Here is a 17,457-nt window from a genome sequence, read left to right as displayed (position 1 = left end):
AAATTCCTAAACACATTCTCTTTTAAATTCTAACTTTTGCATCAAAGATTCTTCAGCCAAAACCCCCTCATTCATTGTGGGCGCGCGCGTCAGGTTTTTGGCCTTAATCTTAGGTATTATTATTTTACAGGTGCATTTTCGTTGAAGGAGAAGATGGCGGAAATTTGCATCTACAGTCTACATATATATATTGGTCCAAGATTCCAAGCTATGTTGTGTAGGCTCATTATTTGCTTACAAGATTTTAACAGTTTCTATAAAGTTATAGATTCATGAAAGCCATTAGAAATTTAGCATGTGTTTTTTTTTTTTTTTTTAACAATCGAATTCGGGAGAATGGAGAAGCATAGGCACATCATTGAGTGAGGGAATAATTTTTTATTTTTTTATCCACTTGAGTTGCTAACCGCTTGTTTTTCCTATCAAGTTATATAAGAGGGTTGTGTTCCATTCCTAACTTGCTTGGGAAGCAAATGCTTTCCATCCATAGCTTCAAAATTATCAAATATTGATAGAATTTTATCCAAAGCTGATTTAACAAGAACAATCTTGCCCTATATATATGTATTGGCGTGAGTAATATTTAGGGAAATAGGAATGTAAAGATTAGAGTCCATTATTAGGAAGGATATCTCTTTGTGTCCTTTTTTTGTTTCCTTGGAGAACAAGGATTGTATTTACTTATATACCAAATTATGCAATTCATGAAAATTAAGCCGTAAATTTCTATTTGGCATCCGAGCCTAACCGTAACCCTAAACAGTAAAAAACCAAGTTACAGTGTTGCTGCTACCGTATTCAATCTTGCAGATTCATGTTCCTTGCTACGTTCTTTGCAGCAAATCGAAGCTGCATGAGTATTTCTTACGTGCGTACTGTGATGCGTTGTCATGGCAGGAGGTGATGAGAGCTCGAAACCGAAGTTTGAGGGTCGTGCAACACCCAACAATTCAGTTTTGAGTCTCGTAGTGATACAAAGATATGCTTCTAGCGTACCAAGTACCGTAAAGCTTAATGGATCAAATTATCCCCTTTGGTCCAAAGTATTAGAGATGCATATTGCTGGGCATGAAAAAAAAGGAGTTCGTGATAGGAAGTATCAAGGAACCCAGGGAAGAGAGTGCATAGTATGAAACATGGGAAATTGGGAACGCTATTGTGAAAGGGTGGTTGAATAATTCCATGGATCTTACCATCATGGGTTTTTTTATCCATCTTCGTACTGCTAAGGAAGTGTGGGAAAAAGTTGTTAGAACGTATTATGATAGGTCTAATATCTCTCAGATTTATGAGTTAAAGGTAAAATCATTCCGACTTCGACAAGAATGATGGCCTATTGGTGTATACTATGCCAATCTCAAAGTTGTTTGGCAAGAATTGGATCAAAGACGACCAATCAAGATGCAATGTGTTATTGACTTAAAGACACTTCGAGAAGAAATCCAATTGGACTGTGTCTATGTTTTTCTAGCAGGACTTGATGACATATTTGATAAGGTACATAGTAATATTTTGAGAACTCAACCTTTACCATTTGTCGAGGAAGTGTTTTCTATTGTTAGGCGAGAAGCACAAAGCCATGCTTCTATGATGGGAGTGTCACTCTCCGATCCTGTCATACGTCCAGGATCGATACGTGACGTCACCAAATACTCGTATCTCTATCATACCCCGCCTCAAGGATATGGGCAAAACATAACTCGAGATCCAACTGCGTAATAATTTTTCGTATATTTTATGGTTGCATCTAACTTCCTCGTTAGACTGCCTACATACCCTAAATAGGGATCAAGCCATTCGCAGTTCGTCTCTCACTACACTCCAACAATCATCACATAAATCACTATGTCTTAACATAATACCACACAACAGGCATGCTACATTATGAGGAACATTCAACGAAGCGCAACATAAGTCTCTAGCTATATTGGTCAACAAGTCTAGTCATAATGACAACAATCACAACCAACATCATTCCACAATCACATTAATCAATAACACATACCATACACCGAAATGCAGGGCTAGAGAGACACAGTTCGACCAAAGCCTACATTTCTGAGGCTGATCCAAGGAACCAATGAGTCAAATGATGCGATTTCGGACCGCTCAACGAAATCCATCAACATCGGGTTCCAGACCACTCAACAAAACTAAGACACCAAAGGGGATTCCGAACTACTCAATGGAACCCAAACCAGGATACGATTTCGGACCACTCAACGGAATCGCAGAGTAGAAGGGATTCCAAACCTCTCAATGTAATCCCAGTGGATACGATTTCAGACCATTCAACAGAATCGCGAAGTACAATGCATATCAAACCACTCAATGAAATCCAAGCTGGATACGATTTTGGACCACTCAATGGAATCCCGGATCACGAAGGATTCTGGGCCTCTCAACGGAATCCAGACGGAGCAGGGAACTAGACCACTCAACGGAACCCCACTAGAAACCCAGTTCTAGATTACTTAATGAAACCGAGCGGAAGTCTAAGAAATATAGCAACGCTCGAAGAAGAAGACACGAAACAAGTACTCAAAATACAAAAGCTCAACGAAACAAGAAATGGAACAAAGCACAAGGTACACAATTAGAACGGCTCAACGAAATGAGAAATAAAATAATGATATGATATGTGAAACAAGTCTCGAAGCAATAAACCCCATGACAATGGGTTCATGGTCCACTACTAGCCCTTACATTTCATCACATTAGGTCAAACATACAAATCAAACCACATTTAAAATATGCACGTCAAATCACATTTCATAAATAATTCCAATTCACATTCAAATCACATAAATTGATCGCTAAAAATAAAGATAACAATTCAATAGAAATCACATTTAATAACCAAGTATACATAATATGGCACCACTAGTAAGTAAATCGAGACACGAGTCAAACGAGAAGGACATGTCATCATGCTGAGCCCAATAAGCTTTATGGAATCTCAACAAAACTCTATGATCAGTGACACACTAGAAGAACTCAAGCTAGTTAACTAAAAAGTCAACCGTCGATCAAGACAGAGGGTAGGGTCCACAATCATAGAAATCTAAACCGGAAGATTTTCTTATTAGACTTCTAACTTCCCAAAGTCCACATTATGCTTCTAGAACAACATACTAGAACTTCATTACGATCCAACAGTCGGATCCCCACCAATCGCTAAGATTAAATGGCGGTCAACGTTTGATTTTACAAATTTAGAAATCTACTTCGGGAAGATCTGTAGATCAGATTCCCAATTTTCCAGTTCCTAATGCTCTCAAATATTACATACTATTACGTATTAAAGTTAGGTGTCAATCCAACGGTCGGATCGTCAACTCATATAATAGTCAAGTGACGGCCAACTAGGCGGTCAATTACGAAACTATGTTAAAACATCAAAATTTCACTAAACGGATGTCAAATATGGAATCGGGGCATCATAATTAGCCTAGGATGATCCTGTAGGTTCTTGGCCCACGCGCCGCCGCATGAGGTGGCCGGCCACCCCGACTCATCGAAAAATTCAACTAATTCCAAAATTTACCAAAATGAAGATCTCGATGAGTGAAGCAAGTTTCATACCTTTGACTAAAGCCAATTTGACCAGGAAAAACCTCAAATCGCCACAAACTCGCCAGAAACCCTAGAAATGGATGGCTTCGATTCAACTTATTCAGTGCTCTGCCGCCTCTAAGGTTGTTTGGGCTTTGTTCCTGGCCTCATGGAAAATCTAATGATGGTGGAGATTGATGAGATTGCATTCGAAAATGGCCGATCGCTGACATGGTATTCTGAGCCGAATTTCTTTGGATTTAGGGTGGAAATGGTAAAGAGAGGGTTGTGGAGTACTTCCCAAGTTGTGGCTCAGCTTAAATCGCCAGAATTTGTCCGGAGGAACCAACTGGTTCTATTGTTTCTGACCAAGTCAGGTCGCAAAACGGGTCAATGAGGAGGGGGTCCAGGTTATGTGTTTCCTCCCCTCCCTGATTTCCCTTTTTCTTCTCCCTTCCCATTGGTCCCCTTTCTTTTCCCCCTTATTTCTGATTAGCTGCCCCTAATCCCTCATTTATCTTATTTTCTTTCAATCCCAGCCATCTATCTTTTTCCTTTCTCCATCACAGCCATCCACATGGCGCTATCAGATCTTTTGGAGCATGCCATATTATGATCAAATGACCATTTCACCCCTAACTTTGCTCGTTCATATCTTATTCGTTATAACTTCGTTTCACGAACGATTTGTGCCTACGTGTTCAAGAGATCAAACTTGATTCAAAAATATAAATTGTGACCTCGAACGATCTACGACTTTTAAATAAATAATTTCCAAACTTCATAGCTAGTTTAATTAAAATCTAAATTCAAACAAATTAATATAAATTCTTGAAAAATAATATAAAATATCAATAATACAAATACGTAGATTATAACAGTGAAATCTAGGAACGAGATTTCACAAGGAGGAAGTAACATAGGTAATGAATGAGGAACCTCGACACCCTCCGTGGCTATGGTGTTACAGCCACCTTCTTCTGGCCAGTTCTATGGCTCGTCGTCTTCAACAATTTCTCGCCCATTTACTCGAGAAAATAAAGGTGATTTGAAGTGTACTTTTTACAATCAAACCCGTCATACGGAAGATACATGTTTTAAAAAACATGGAGTCCCTGAATGGTTCGTAGAATTAAAGAAAAAATTACATGCAAAGGAGCGAGCTATTAATGGAGCAAGTGGGAGCCGTGCGTTCATAGCTGCTACCGCACCTGGTAACAAGAAGATCGTGCCCACTCAAGGAGATCCGAGTCAGACTTTGTTGACTAAGACCAATCGTAGTGAATCATCATCCAATATAGGTACTGTGGGACGTGTTCTTAGAGCATCCTCAATAGGGGCTCTATCCTCTATGTGGCTACTACATTTCAAGCATTAACTAGAAATTTCATCCCCAATGAGCCGGAAAATATGGCTAGATCCACCACTAGGGCTAGCAACTTCCTTTCTTGGGTAGCATAAAATCGGGCTACATCTAGCCCCAAAAAACAGTGGGTCCCACAGTAAAAGTAGCAATCCATATGATCAAAATTCTACCACTCTCCCTCCACTTGCGATTACACTTATACCCTCCTTTTATTATTATTTTTTAATTATTTTTTCTTACTTATTTTCTTGCAATTTGGCTAATTAATGATTGTTTTAAATTCCATAAGAATTAAAATTTCAAATTGATTTAACGTTCATGGACATTGGTGGATGAAATTGTCGATGAAAATTTCAAATAATTTTTTTTTCAAAATTGTATGATACTAATTTACCAATTGGTGCTAGGTAAATTGTTGTGTTATATGTGAAAAATCAAATTATTTTAGAGGGCGAAGTGAGGGTTTGTTTCTTTCAACGGATAAGATTGAGATAAGAGATAAGAGAATATAATCCAATGAACAATTCATAAGTGATTAAATCTAACTTTGTCATATTTTGAACTTTTTAGGTTGAAAGGTCCATAAAAAAAAATTAAGATAGCACGTCCAAAATCAACTTAAGAAACGCTAACACAAAAAAAAAATCATCGCTTAATCAAATTACTACATAAATAAATATATATAGTCCCATATAGAGCCTGAAATATATAGCCCCTTATTGGGAGAGATTCTTTTATAAAGCCTCAAAGATTTCTCGGAGCTCTAAAATAGGCTATATCCACCACATTTTCAGTCCTATATAGAGCCCTTCACTGGGGATGCTCTTATAGCCTCCGACATTGAGTATCATACAAATTGGATTCTGGACTCTGGTGCAATCGATCATATGACATTCAATAAAAATTTATTTACATGTATGTAGTGGCGAAGCCAGGAATTATCGAGGGGAGTGGCGAACTTAAAAGTGCAAGGTTCAAAAAAATGGCAACAGTCATACCCTTTTATATAGTAATGTCTTTCATTATCAATACAAACAAATTACAATTATTGCCGGCAAGATTTCATGTCATAAAAACGTCGCATAATAGGCTCATTATCAATAAAAATAAATACATCTTTCTCTATGTAAACTCAGTAACCTCACTTTGTTGGGAACTACCCAGAATACTTGAAGAAAGAATATCAAGAATATTCGAAGTATGACTACTCGGAATATTTGAAAGAGGATTAGTCGAAATATTCGAAGAAGGACTAGCTGGAATATTCAAAGGAGAACTAGCTGGAATATTTGAAGAATGATTTAAGCACTGTTTCATAGTACCGTTTCATTATGTCAGTATATAATAAGAAAAAAAAGAGTCTTAGACTCTTAACCCTAGAGTAAAATATAGTATATGACTACTAACTAATTAAACCCACAATTCAATCAATCAATACCATTAATCATATAAGCTGTTCAATAAGCCAAAATTCAATTCACTTAATTAATATCAATAATCAATAACTATGATTCTATATTAATTAGTTTTCAAAAGGGAATGGAGGGACTTAATGGCGTGAAGGTAGAGGTAACGGGGAACCAATGGTCCCCACTTTAATTTATTTTTTAATCAATTAATGAAACAGCACCGTTTAGTTATAGAATATTTTAATTTTTTTGTCACTAAATGAAACGGTGTAGTTTCCTTCAAGGATGTTTCTAAAGAAAAAAAAAGAATTAAAACATTGTTGTAGCTGCAGGCAAGGAAGAAAATATCGGTAATATCGGAAATATCGGTAGTCCGAAAACACGGAAATATCTATGGAAATATTGGGATAATATCGATATCGATAAAATTTACATGGAAACCACGGAAATTGTAAGAAAAACTTGGAAATTTTTAATGAAACTTTGCAGGATGTTTATTTAGTCAATTATCTATTAATTTATCACAAAAAATTGGAAGGAAATGCATTGCATGATGGATTTAACTGATTTAAGTTGATTATATAGCGAGCTGGCAAACATTGTGAGTGTAGACAATATGTAGTAATTAATGAAAGAAGTTTAAACACACCATAATCATTTATATATAATTAATTACTACAATATTGGGAGGTTTTATTTAGGATATTAAAAAAAAAAAAAAGGAAGTGAATAAAATGATGAAGAATAATGTGCCAAATTTGACACTTTAAATTTCTTACACATAAGCATGCGTCTAGGCGTTGAAGTTCCAAATTATAGTATATCAATTAACGATTGAAAATCAATACGTTGAATAAGACTGAACTTTAATTTGGATGCCGATTATGTTTTTTCAAGTTTATATAAAGTAAAAGAATTGAATTTTGGAAGCCAGGAGTGTGTCAATTGTTTTATAATTCGTCTGAATACATATATCAGGTTGCTACTCAACGTAATTTGAAAGTATATCTAGTGCAAGGACTTGTCTTTTTTTGTTGATAAGCAAAGGGTTTGTAGCTTTTTTTGCTAAGCAGTAGAACATATTATGTTTGTTTAATCTTTAGCATTTGATCGTTGTCCACAAATATAGCATTTAATCTCACACGCCACCACACACACAGAGAGCAAGTCAGAGACTGAGTGAAACGCCACCACACACGCACTTCGAGACCCCCCACACCACACACGCACACAGAGACTGAGCTCAGTCTCTCGATCCTTCCTTATCTCTCTTCCAAGTTCTGAACTTCTGAGTCTTCTCCTTTTCTTCTCTCTTATTCTGAGTCTTCTCCCTTCCATTCTCCCTTCTCCAATTTTCCCACACACACAGAGACATCATCTCTCGATCCATCTCTCCACTGCGTCTCCCTCTGCTCCTCCCTGGCCTTCTTCCTCGTCGAGCCCGTCACCATGTCCCACGACCTCTACCTCTCCTCCGTCGTCCCCATCGGCGCGATCCTCCTCATTCGCGTCTCCCTCTGCTCCTCCCTCGCCTTCCTCCTCGTCGAGCCCGTCACCATGTCCCACGGGCTGCGACCTCTACCTCTCCTCCGTCGCCCCCATCGGCGCGATCCTCCTCGTCCGCGTCTCCCTCTGCTCTCTCTCTCTTTCTCCTCTCTTTCAGCCGCTGATCGAATACGATCTGTGAAATGCTTGCTCATTGATCTCTCAGCTCCGTCCGATCCGCAGCCTTCCAAAGATGATGATCTTTAGCACTGTAACTGCCGGTGAGGTACTCGATTTCTCAGCTTCTACTGTTTTCTTCCAGATCTTGCTCGAATTCAAGCCCTTGCTTCTCGGATTAGTGTAATTTTGTCACTGATTTTGGTATAAAGTGGTGATTTTTGTTGAAAGATAATGATGATTTTGTTCTGTTTGGTTGCAGGTTTCGTTCTTGCTCGAAGTTATTCCGATTCTCCGGCGAGGTTGTGACTGTGGAGAAACCAAAATATCGCGATATTATCTAAAATATCGCGATATTTTGACAAAAATTCCTTGGATACCTATTAAAATATCGGTAAAACAAAAAACCGATAATATCGGCGAAATATCGCCGATATTATCGATTTTTTCTTCCATGGCTGCAGGAAATAGGAACCCAAAAACCAGACAGCAGGCCGAGCATCCATAACTTCCGACGGGACCAGAGGGGCGAACCATTGCTTCTAAGCTTAATTTCTGGCCAGGGGAAGGGCGAATGCCACTCCTTTTCCCTCTGTAGCTTCACCACTACATGTATGACAACAACTTATCGAAAATGTGTAACAACGACGAATGGCACCACTGCAGGGGTTATTGGGGCCGGCATTGTGGACCTCACATCGTCCCTCTCTCTTCACCATTGCTTACTTGTTCCATCATTGTCTCATCATTTATTATCTATCCCTCAAGTTACTGAGCAATTGGATTGTGTTGTACTTACGTACCCATTTTTTTTTACTTCTGGATATTCAAACCAAGGAGATAATTGGGCGTGTTACTAAGAGAGAGGGGTTGTATTATGTGGATGATGTTGTTCCTGGTAGAATAAAAGATTATTTCCGTTTGATCTTGTGCATTCAGATGTCTGGGGGCCTTCACCTATTAGTACCGTTTTAGGGGTTAATTTGTTTGTTACGTTTGTGGATGATTGCACTCGTATGACATGGATATATGTGTTGAAAAATAAAAGTGATGTTAGTATGATTATTCGGTCTTTCTCTCAGATGATTGATATACAATATTCTTCCGTTATTAAGGTTCTCCACTCTGATAACGGAGGTGAATATGTTAACTCTGAGCTATCTTCCTTTCTCTGTGATAAAAGAATTCTCTATGAAACAACTTGTCCTCATACCCCACAACAAAAATGGGGTTGCTGAAAGAAATAATTGTCATATTTTAGAAAACGCTCGTGCATTGGTTATTGGTGCGTCTATACCTAAGCGTTTTTGGCCTGAAGCCATCACATATGCAGTTTATGTAATTAATCGAATGCCATCTCGGGTTGTAGAATTCCATACCCTACTCCAAGTATTGACGAAACATGTTCTTGTTGTATCTACCAATACTCGTACTCCTCAGGTGTTTAGGTGTGTTGCTTATGTTCATATTCACAAGATTCAGCGTAGTAAACTAGATCCTTATGCTCTTTGGTGTGTATTCGTTGGGTTTGCATCCTAACAGAAAGCTTATAAATGCTACCACCCTGAAACCTGACACATATATGTGACAATGGATGTTATTTTTTCTGAATTAGAATATTTTTATACTCCGGTATCATTACCTTCAGATCACAAGGGGAAGAATGCTAGTATTTGTGATCTTGATGGTGATTTTGGGTGGTTGGATGTACAGGAAGACATCATAATTGCTTCAGGGAGAGTGAATCGTGACAAACTCATGCAAACTGGTGTAGCAATGTCGCGGTCCATTCCTACCGAGATTGCTGAAGGTCTTCGGATGACGTCTGCCAAGAGTAGTGCAGAATTTCAGCAAGGCCTTGCCAAGGAAGAATGTGTTGGCGTTTAGCTAGCTTCTGCCGAAGAAGAAACAACACCACAACAGGTTGATGCCGAGCCTAGTACTACCGGGACTCTTGTCGAGCATGCTTCCCCCTCTCTCTAGCTCAATAGTGTCGTTGTCCAATACGTCTTCTCTAAATATCCCTAAGGTAAGTATGATTGATGCTCATGTAACTAATGATGTCATAAGTACATATAAGTTGCCACAAGATAAAATCATGGTGTACCTCCTGACATGTTTTCTCCCGAATGAAAAGTGAAGTATCCAATAGCCAATTATGAGTCATGTAAAAATCTTTCAGCCGAATGTCAAGCTTGGGTGAACAATGTGCAGTCAATTCAATTACCAACTCGAGTGGAGGATGCTTTGAAGAATCAAAAATGGGTTGAATCAATGGAAGAAGAGATGATGGCACTACAAAAAAATAATACATGGGAAGTAATGGAACTACCAAAGAAAAAAAAAAGTTGGGTGCCCATGGGTTTTTACATTTAAATACAAGGTTGACGGATCACTAGACATGTACAAAGCAAGATTGGTAGCAAAAGGATATACTCAAACATATGGTGTTGATTATCAGGAAACTTTTTATCCGATAGCTAAGATGAATACGGTACGAGTTCTTATCTCATTAGCTGCAAATTTGGATTGGCCATTGAAACAGTACGAGTTCTTTTTCTTAATGGACATCTGGATGAGGAAGTGTATATGGATTTTCCTGCGGGATATGGTGCTAGAGGGAAAACTGGAGTGTGCCGATTATGAAAGTCACTTTATGGGCTTAAGCAGTCACCTCGTGCATGGTTTGGGAGGTTCACTCAGGCCATGAGAAAGAATGAGTATTATCAAAGTCATTCTGATCATACGCTATTTTTGAAATGGAGAAGTGGTAAAGTAATAGCCTTAATTATTTATGTGGATGATATGATAAAAACAGGTGATGATTCAGATGAGATTGTCAAACTATAAAAAAAAACCTTGCTACCGAGTTTGAGATGAAGAATTTGGGTGATTTAAAATATTTTCTTGGAGTCGAGGTTGCTCGTTCGTCCAAAGGTATTTTCTTGTCTTAACAAAAATATGTTCTAGATTTGTTAAAGGAAACATGTATGCTTGGGTGTAAACCTGTGGATACTCCTATTGTGGAGAAACATCACTTGGAAATTTATCCGGATCAGGAACTAGTGGATAAAGGCAGATATCAGAGATTGGTAGGGAGATTAATTTATTTAGCTCGCACTCGTCCAGATATAGCTTATGTAGTGAGTGTGGTGAGTCAATTTATGCACTCACCAAGTGTGGATCATATGGCTACGGTTATGCGGATTTTAGCATATTTAAAATCTGCTCAAGGGAAGGGAATTTTGTATAAAAAATCACGTTCATATAAGAATTGAGGGGTTTACTGATGCTGTTTGGGCAGGTGATGTGACTGATAGATGTTCTACATCTGGATACTTTACGTTCGTTGGACGAAATTTAGTTACTTGGAGAAGTAAGAAACAAAAGGTGGTGTCTAGGTCTTCTGCGGAGGTCGAGTTTAGAGGCATGGCACATGAAGTGTGTGAAGTCCTTTGGTTGCATAAGTTGCTTTGGGGTCTTGGTTTCAAACAGAAGGAGGCAATTAATTTGTATTGTAACAATAAGTCGGCAAGAGAGATCAAAGAGAATTCAGTACAACATGACAGAACGAAGCATGTGGAGGTTGATCGACACTTCATTAAGGAAAAGCTTGAGAAGAAGATTGTGTCAATACCGTTCATGAACTCGGAAGAGCAACTTGCAGATATTCTCACTCATGTCGTGTGTAGTAGGTTTTTTGGTGACTCACTTATCAAATTGGGCATGTGTGACATCTATGCTCCAACTTGAGGGGGAGTATTGGCGTGAGTAATCTTTAGGGAAATAGGAATGTAAATATTGTGTAAATATTAGAGTCCTTTACTAGGAAGGATATCTCTTTGTGTCATTTTTTTGTTTCTTTGGAAAACAAGGACTGTACGTACTTATATACCAAATTATGCAATACATGAAAATTAAGCTGTAAATTTCTATTATATGTGTGTTAAGAGATTCCTTCTAGATGTTCTCAATCTACAAATCTCAGAGGTTACTGTTGGAAACTTGGAGTCAAAATCATACATTATAACCAATATATATCACCAAATTACATGCCTAAATAATTAATGAATCCTCACCTCAAATTAATTTACTGAAATATCTTCTCCTGGTGGTCCACCATTTTAATTTTCTTTGGATGAATGTCGTGGGCATGCATCTTAATTGACTGCTAACCAATCATATTTTCCATATTATATATGACAAAATTCACAATTGACAATTCAAAAGCAGAAAGTTTATATATATCTTTATCCAAAGATTTTCAATAATGCACTCAAATTTTCATAGTCTTGTTGTAGAAACTTCTCATAGATCCAAATCTTGACATAACTACTTATTCACGCAAGGAAAAAGACGTAACTCTATACATGTGAAGGAGCAAGAAAGTTTTCTCTTCTCACTAAGAGAGACGAAATATTGGAGGAAAACTCTTGTAATTTAAGATGCAAACCCAAAGTTGTACGTAGCATCTTGCAGTAGTAGTGTATGATAACTTTTAGTTGTTGAATTTCTGTTCGGGGGTGTTCGCCGGGACCTGACGATGCGAATGAACTCACATTAGTTATCTAAAAAGGAATGTAAGTAGTTTCTGCAAATGCAAAAGACTACAGAATAATCTATGAAGTTATAAATGTTCAGTAATTTACTTTTGGTAGCAACAAGATGACCTAGCCCTAACTCTTCATTGAATTTACTTTCTTAATTATAATTTGACCCCATTTTGAATACATTAGAAAGGATTTATAAACCGCAATATACAGCAGAAACTCGTTAGTTGTACTCACCCCAACGGATGTCACAAAATTGCATACCGCACATTTGACAGATCTTGCTCCATATTGATACATTAACAGCATCCTGCAGTTCCCACAATTCACATGTGCAACCTGATTTGCTGTCACAAATGCACATTTGATTCTTATGTCCATTTGACTGATTAAGAGAAAAAACATTGCATCTCTCAGTGATTCAATTTATACCTTCCAAGGCTAGATTGACCGTGTGACAGCAAGAACATTGAACACTCGTTGCTCCACGGATATACATGAGTAGGGTGTGGCATCCTCCGCAGACTAGCTGTGCCATTTCTGTGCCTGCTCAGAGTGACACATGAATTTTATTACATTTAGGCTTTGCTAAATTTACGGTCGAAATTACATCAAATTTATTTCAAGAGCGAAAATGAATACATACCAGGAGGCGGCACAGCAGTCACGGCATTGCAAACAGCACAGCATACAGAGGTGGCTCCAACAGGATAGAGTAAAAGGTTCCGGCATCCAGAGCACACAAGCTGGCTCTGTGCACCTGAAGAACAACAAAGTTTGTTTTCATAGATAACTGAATCATTAATTGACATGGATTGGTCGGTTGTAAAATTGATGAGCATGTAAAGTATTGATGCAGTGCAGACCCGAAAATTCACTACTAATATATGACTTAAGCAACAATCCTAGCCGAATATTTGTTCAAAAACAAATTTTCTCTGAGAACTGAAAACAAAGAAAGCTTAACGCAAGCGACATAAGCAACAATCCTAACCCAATAAACGGAAAATCAAAAGCAAAATTGTGTGACATTTGGTTTGTTACACCAATTTTGTGCAATGTCCAGAATTCTAAGCCGATCCATCATTTTTCTCAGCAGGAAAATAGACAGAAAATTCACATTTTTTAAGCCAAATAAATGAAATAAATTTGACAGATGGTGAGTATTTTGCTAGATACCATTTGCAGGTGGTGATGTGTATGGTGGTGGTGGTGGTGGTGCTGGAGGAGGAGTTGGATATGGGGCAAGTGGTACTGGCATTATCAAATCAAATCTCTCCTGTAAAACTCCTTTTATTATTTATCTCTCCTCCTACTTCTTAGCTTCTAAAAGCCAACTGCCTCAGATCCAGGGGACATCACATTCTTCTTACCATTCCTGGAAACACGGAAAACAAATCAAATACCACTTGAATTAAAATAAACACAAAATTAACCCTATTTTTTGTATATATAACATCTAAACAGGATTATATATACAATTCATAATTTCATAGACAATTGGAGGAGCAGTTGAAGAGGAAAATCTCGAGAGATGCATTGTCTAATTTCAAATAGTTAAATTAAATACAAATTTATTGAAAGCTATAGGATACCTGAAGTTAAATGAAGATGCCCAGAAAGAGAAAGAAAAGCATGACGAGAAAGGGTATGCAATGGATTTCAGTTGAAAAACCTTAATTGGGGCAAGCAGCAAACACACATGCCTTTATTTATTTGCCACTTGCAGATCAAGTGGAAGAGAGCGAGAGAGAGAGAGAGATTACTATTTAGAAAGAGAGGTGTTAAAACAAGAAAAAACTTTGCACTGAATGACTGAATTTACGTGGCTAAATTTTGACAGTAAAAATCTAACCGTTCAAACATCAATGCATCTAAACAAAAAGAAAATATCAATGCATTCTATACACCGATGCACTATAAAAAATAAAAAAAATAAAAAAAAAACCCTAAAAGGCTAAAACAAGATTTCCTACCTACCTGTTTTCCCCACACTGATTAGTTCATTTAGTTTCTTAAGCTGCAATGAGACTTTCATGGTCTCCTTTTTTCCTAAAGACAGATGGGGGGTGATTAACTTCCATGTTTCTGCTGGTGGTATATCAAGATCAACTTTGTGAGGCACACTGCTGGACCTACACAGCTCCCCTCCTCTCTCTCTCTCTCTCTCTCTCTCTCTCTCTCTCTCTAGTGTGCACTGCATGCACGTGAGTGAAACAATCAGCCACACGCTCTCCTTTGGGAAGGAGCATTGGACGGTCTGCAGTGAACCACGCGAGTCGAAGGAATAATCAGGGCCTTATGTGAAAAGGCTATCGATCGACCATGAAATGAAATGCAAAGTACTTTTACAAATTAGGTGGTGGTCCTGCATCTTTTTGCATTATTATTATGGTCTTTTGGATATACGTATATAGTTGAGGGAGACGAGTTGAGAGTAAAAGTTCGATCGCTATCTCATCTGTACTCTACATAAAATTCAGTATAAACAAGTAGTACACACACATACATCGTAACTTGAATTTACCATCCTTTTCATATCTTGACGGTGCAGCATTTTTTGATTTTTGATTGTTGGAAACGTAACAGGTGCTACTGCCCTCTTGTATGCATTCTGCTGGTAAGCTTGTAATCATTATTTCAACAAACAGTGATTGGCTAGTATAGACTGTATAGTGCTATCGAGTACAAATCTACAGAATATAATTAGTACATTGTTGCCTCGTTTGTTATAGAGGAATTGCTTGAAGATGATATTCACTATATTAAAGACATTTTGAAAAGAAAAAAAAAACGGCAATTTCCTTATTTTTTCCAAATTGAAGGTTAGTCATTAGGAATAGTAGTACCCTACAAACTTAGACAAATTATGGAAGTTTTTATCCATTTTTTTCTTCAAAATGTCTTAATACAGTGTATAATCTTATCCGATCCCCATATTCTCTAACAAAGGAGGTATGTCAGTATTAACAAATGCAGACACAATATGTATCTAACAAATATCGACAATGCATCAAGTTCTTCGGACTGGTACCCCATATATACTAAGCATAGTTATTCCATTTTTTTTAAGGTGCTACGTAGCTACTACATATATATTGGGTCGTTTTTTTATTCAGTTCATGTATGACCAAGGAAGGCTGCTTTTTCTTCTGTTAGAACTGATCAGGATCGAAGGACCTAATATAAACTTCCCTGTTCTTGAACATGCATGCAAATAAACCTAGTGAGTCATGAACAAATAAATACTATCCTATGTTAAGAACCACTAGCAATCGAGAAAATACATATCATAGTGGAAATTAGTGTAAAAGTTGGGGAAGGAAGAAACAAAATGAGTAGTAAATCAAAGAAGAGGCTATAAAGTATGGGCTTGTAATAAGTTGAAAGTTTTGAGGGAAAACAACAAAAAACCCGGTTGCCCATAGATAAGTTTGGAAAAGGAGAAAGGGACCACCATGGTTGTACTTCAGTTGGCTGTTCTCCACGGTCTAACTTGATCCTGAGTGGATATTCTTACCATTAGTGTTCTGGACATGTCCTTCAATTATTCAAATTTGAAGCTGTATCATATCGCAAATTTAAATTTGATTTTGTACCTCGTCATCATCCCCAGCCTACGAAGCAGCAAAATCAAATTTGTGACCTGATGCGGCGTCAAATTTGAATTAGTATATGGTAAGAACATCCATTAAGATTTTGTTTTAATTTCTAGAGTGTCGTTTCTGTACAGCAACAATAACCATTTGTTTACGCAGAAACTAAACTTGTGAGCCAAATTAACAAGAAACTGAACTTCTGAAAAGCAAATGCTCCAATTTCTTATTAATTTTGAATTAGTGTAAACGTTGAGAGTGGATGGAATGGATACGATTATGATTTTGTTGGAAAATATTAGTATTTATGTTTATTTTAGTATTTGAGTTTTCCTTGTTAGTTTAGGAATTGGGCTTAGCCCATCCGAATTAGGGTTTTTTAGGTTTAGTTCTCTATAAATATTGCTTGTAATTTAGTTTGAGAGATAAGTGAGTCAAGATGTAGCATCTATGGTTTATGTAGCCTTCTTGACAATTTTGTTTAATAAAAAAAAATTTATATTCAGTTAGTTCGTTTGTTCGTTATGTACTCTAATATTCAACTTGGTATCAGAGCAGGTTTGATCCTTCGAGATTTAATCTGCTCTTGCATGTCCCGTGTCAATTTGTTGTCGTCTTCCGCTATTTGATTATTCTAGTTTAGATAAATTGGTTGAAGTTGGAAAAAAAAAATTGTCGTTATTCATTGTTCGTCGTTGGTTATTGTCCCATCCTGCAGCGTCTGACCTACATCCCAAGCAATCTCATACCTGCACCGTTTCTGCATCTGGATCCGTCTCCACAACCCTACACCCACGAAAAAAAAAGGTTGATGTTGTTGGTTTGCACAGAAGGAAACAATAGGAAAATAGAAAAGATATGTTGTATGTTAGAACAGAAGGGAAAAAAAAGAGAAGGAAAAAGGAAGAAAAAAAGGGATAAAGGAAGGGAAAAAATGTGGCTGTTTTGAGGTTTTGTGGCCCACGTATTGTTGCTATTGGGCTTGTGTCTCTGGCTTGTTATTGACTCCTACGATGATCGCTCGACTGTTTGGATGGAATCTTGCATTAGCATTGGAATCTTGCATTGGAATCTTGCACTGGTATTGACATTGAAATCTTGCACTGTTACTGGCAGGGAATCTTGCATTGGCATTGGCATGGAATCTTGCACTGGCACTGACATTGGAAACTTGCACTTGCACTGATGGAATTTCATATTGAAATTGGCATCGGAAATTAGCATAACAAGCTTGCATCCACATCGTCTGTTGGCAAACTCATGTCGTGTATTGTCAAAGGGTGTTGGAAAATATTAGTAATTATGTTTATTTTAGTATT

General features: G+C 37.6%; 1 protein-coding gene across 5 annotated transcripts; it reads right to left on the bottom strand.

The window, feature by feature from the left end:
- Positions 1 to 12,207: 12,207 nt before the first annotated feature.
- On the bottom strand, positions 12,208 to 14,927 carry LOC103436882 (protein LOL1). 5 transcript variants are annotated; one of them, XM_017332666.3, is made up of 6 exons: positions 14,519 to 14,927; positions 13,722 to 13,920; positions 13,189 to 13,302; positions 12,975 to 13,088; positions 12,780 to 12,889; positions 12,208 to 12,529 (listed from the first exon to the last, which is right to left on the bottom strand). In XM_017332666.3, the coding sequence occupies exons 2-6, from the start codon at positions 13,801 to 13,803 to the stop codon at positions 12,491 to 12,493; spliced, it is 459 nt and encodes a 152-aa protein (XP_017188155.1). In that variant the 5' UTR covers positions 13,804 to 13,920; positions 14,519 to 14,927; the 3' UTR covers positions 12,208 to 12,490. The 5 variants fall into 5 exon arrangements, with proteins under 5 accessions (XP_017188155.1, XP_008373559.1, XP_028960279.1 ...); XM_008375337.4 differs by having other exon boundaries at positions 14,523 to 14,863; XM_029104446.2 differs by having other exon boundaries at positions 14,138 to 14,738.
- Between the last annotated feature and the right edge of the window lie 2,530 nt (positions 14,928 to 17,457).

The sequence above is a fragment of the Malus domestica genome, chromosome 06, assembly GCF_042453785.1.
Source record: "Malus domestica chromosome 06, GDT2T_hap1".
Taxonomy (NCBI): Eukaryota; Viridiplantae; Streptophyta; class Magnoliopsida; order Rosales; family Rosaceae; genus Malus; species Malus domestica.
The sequence above is the reverse complement of the archived record's forward strand: the minus strand, read 5'-3'. Positions and strand labels throughout refer to the sequence as shown.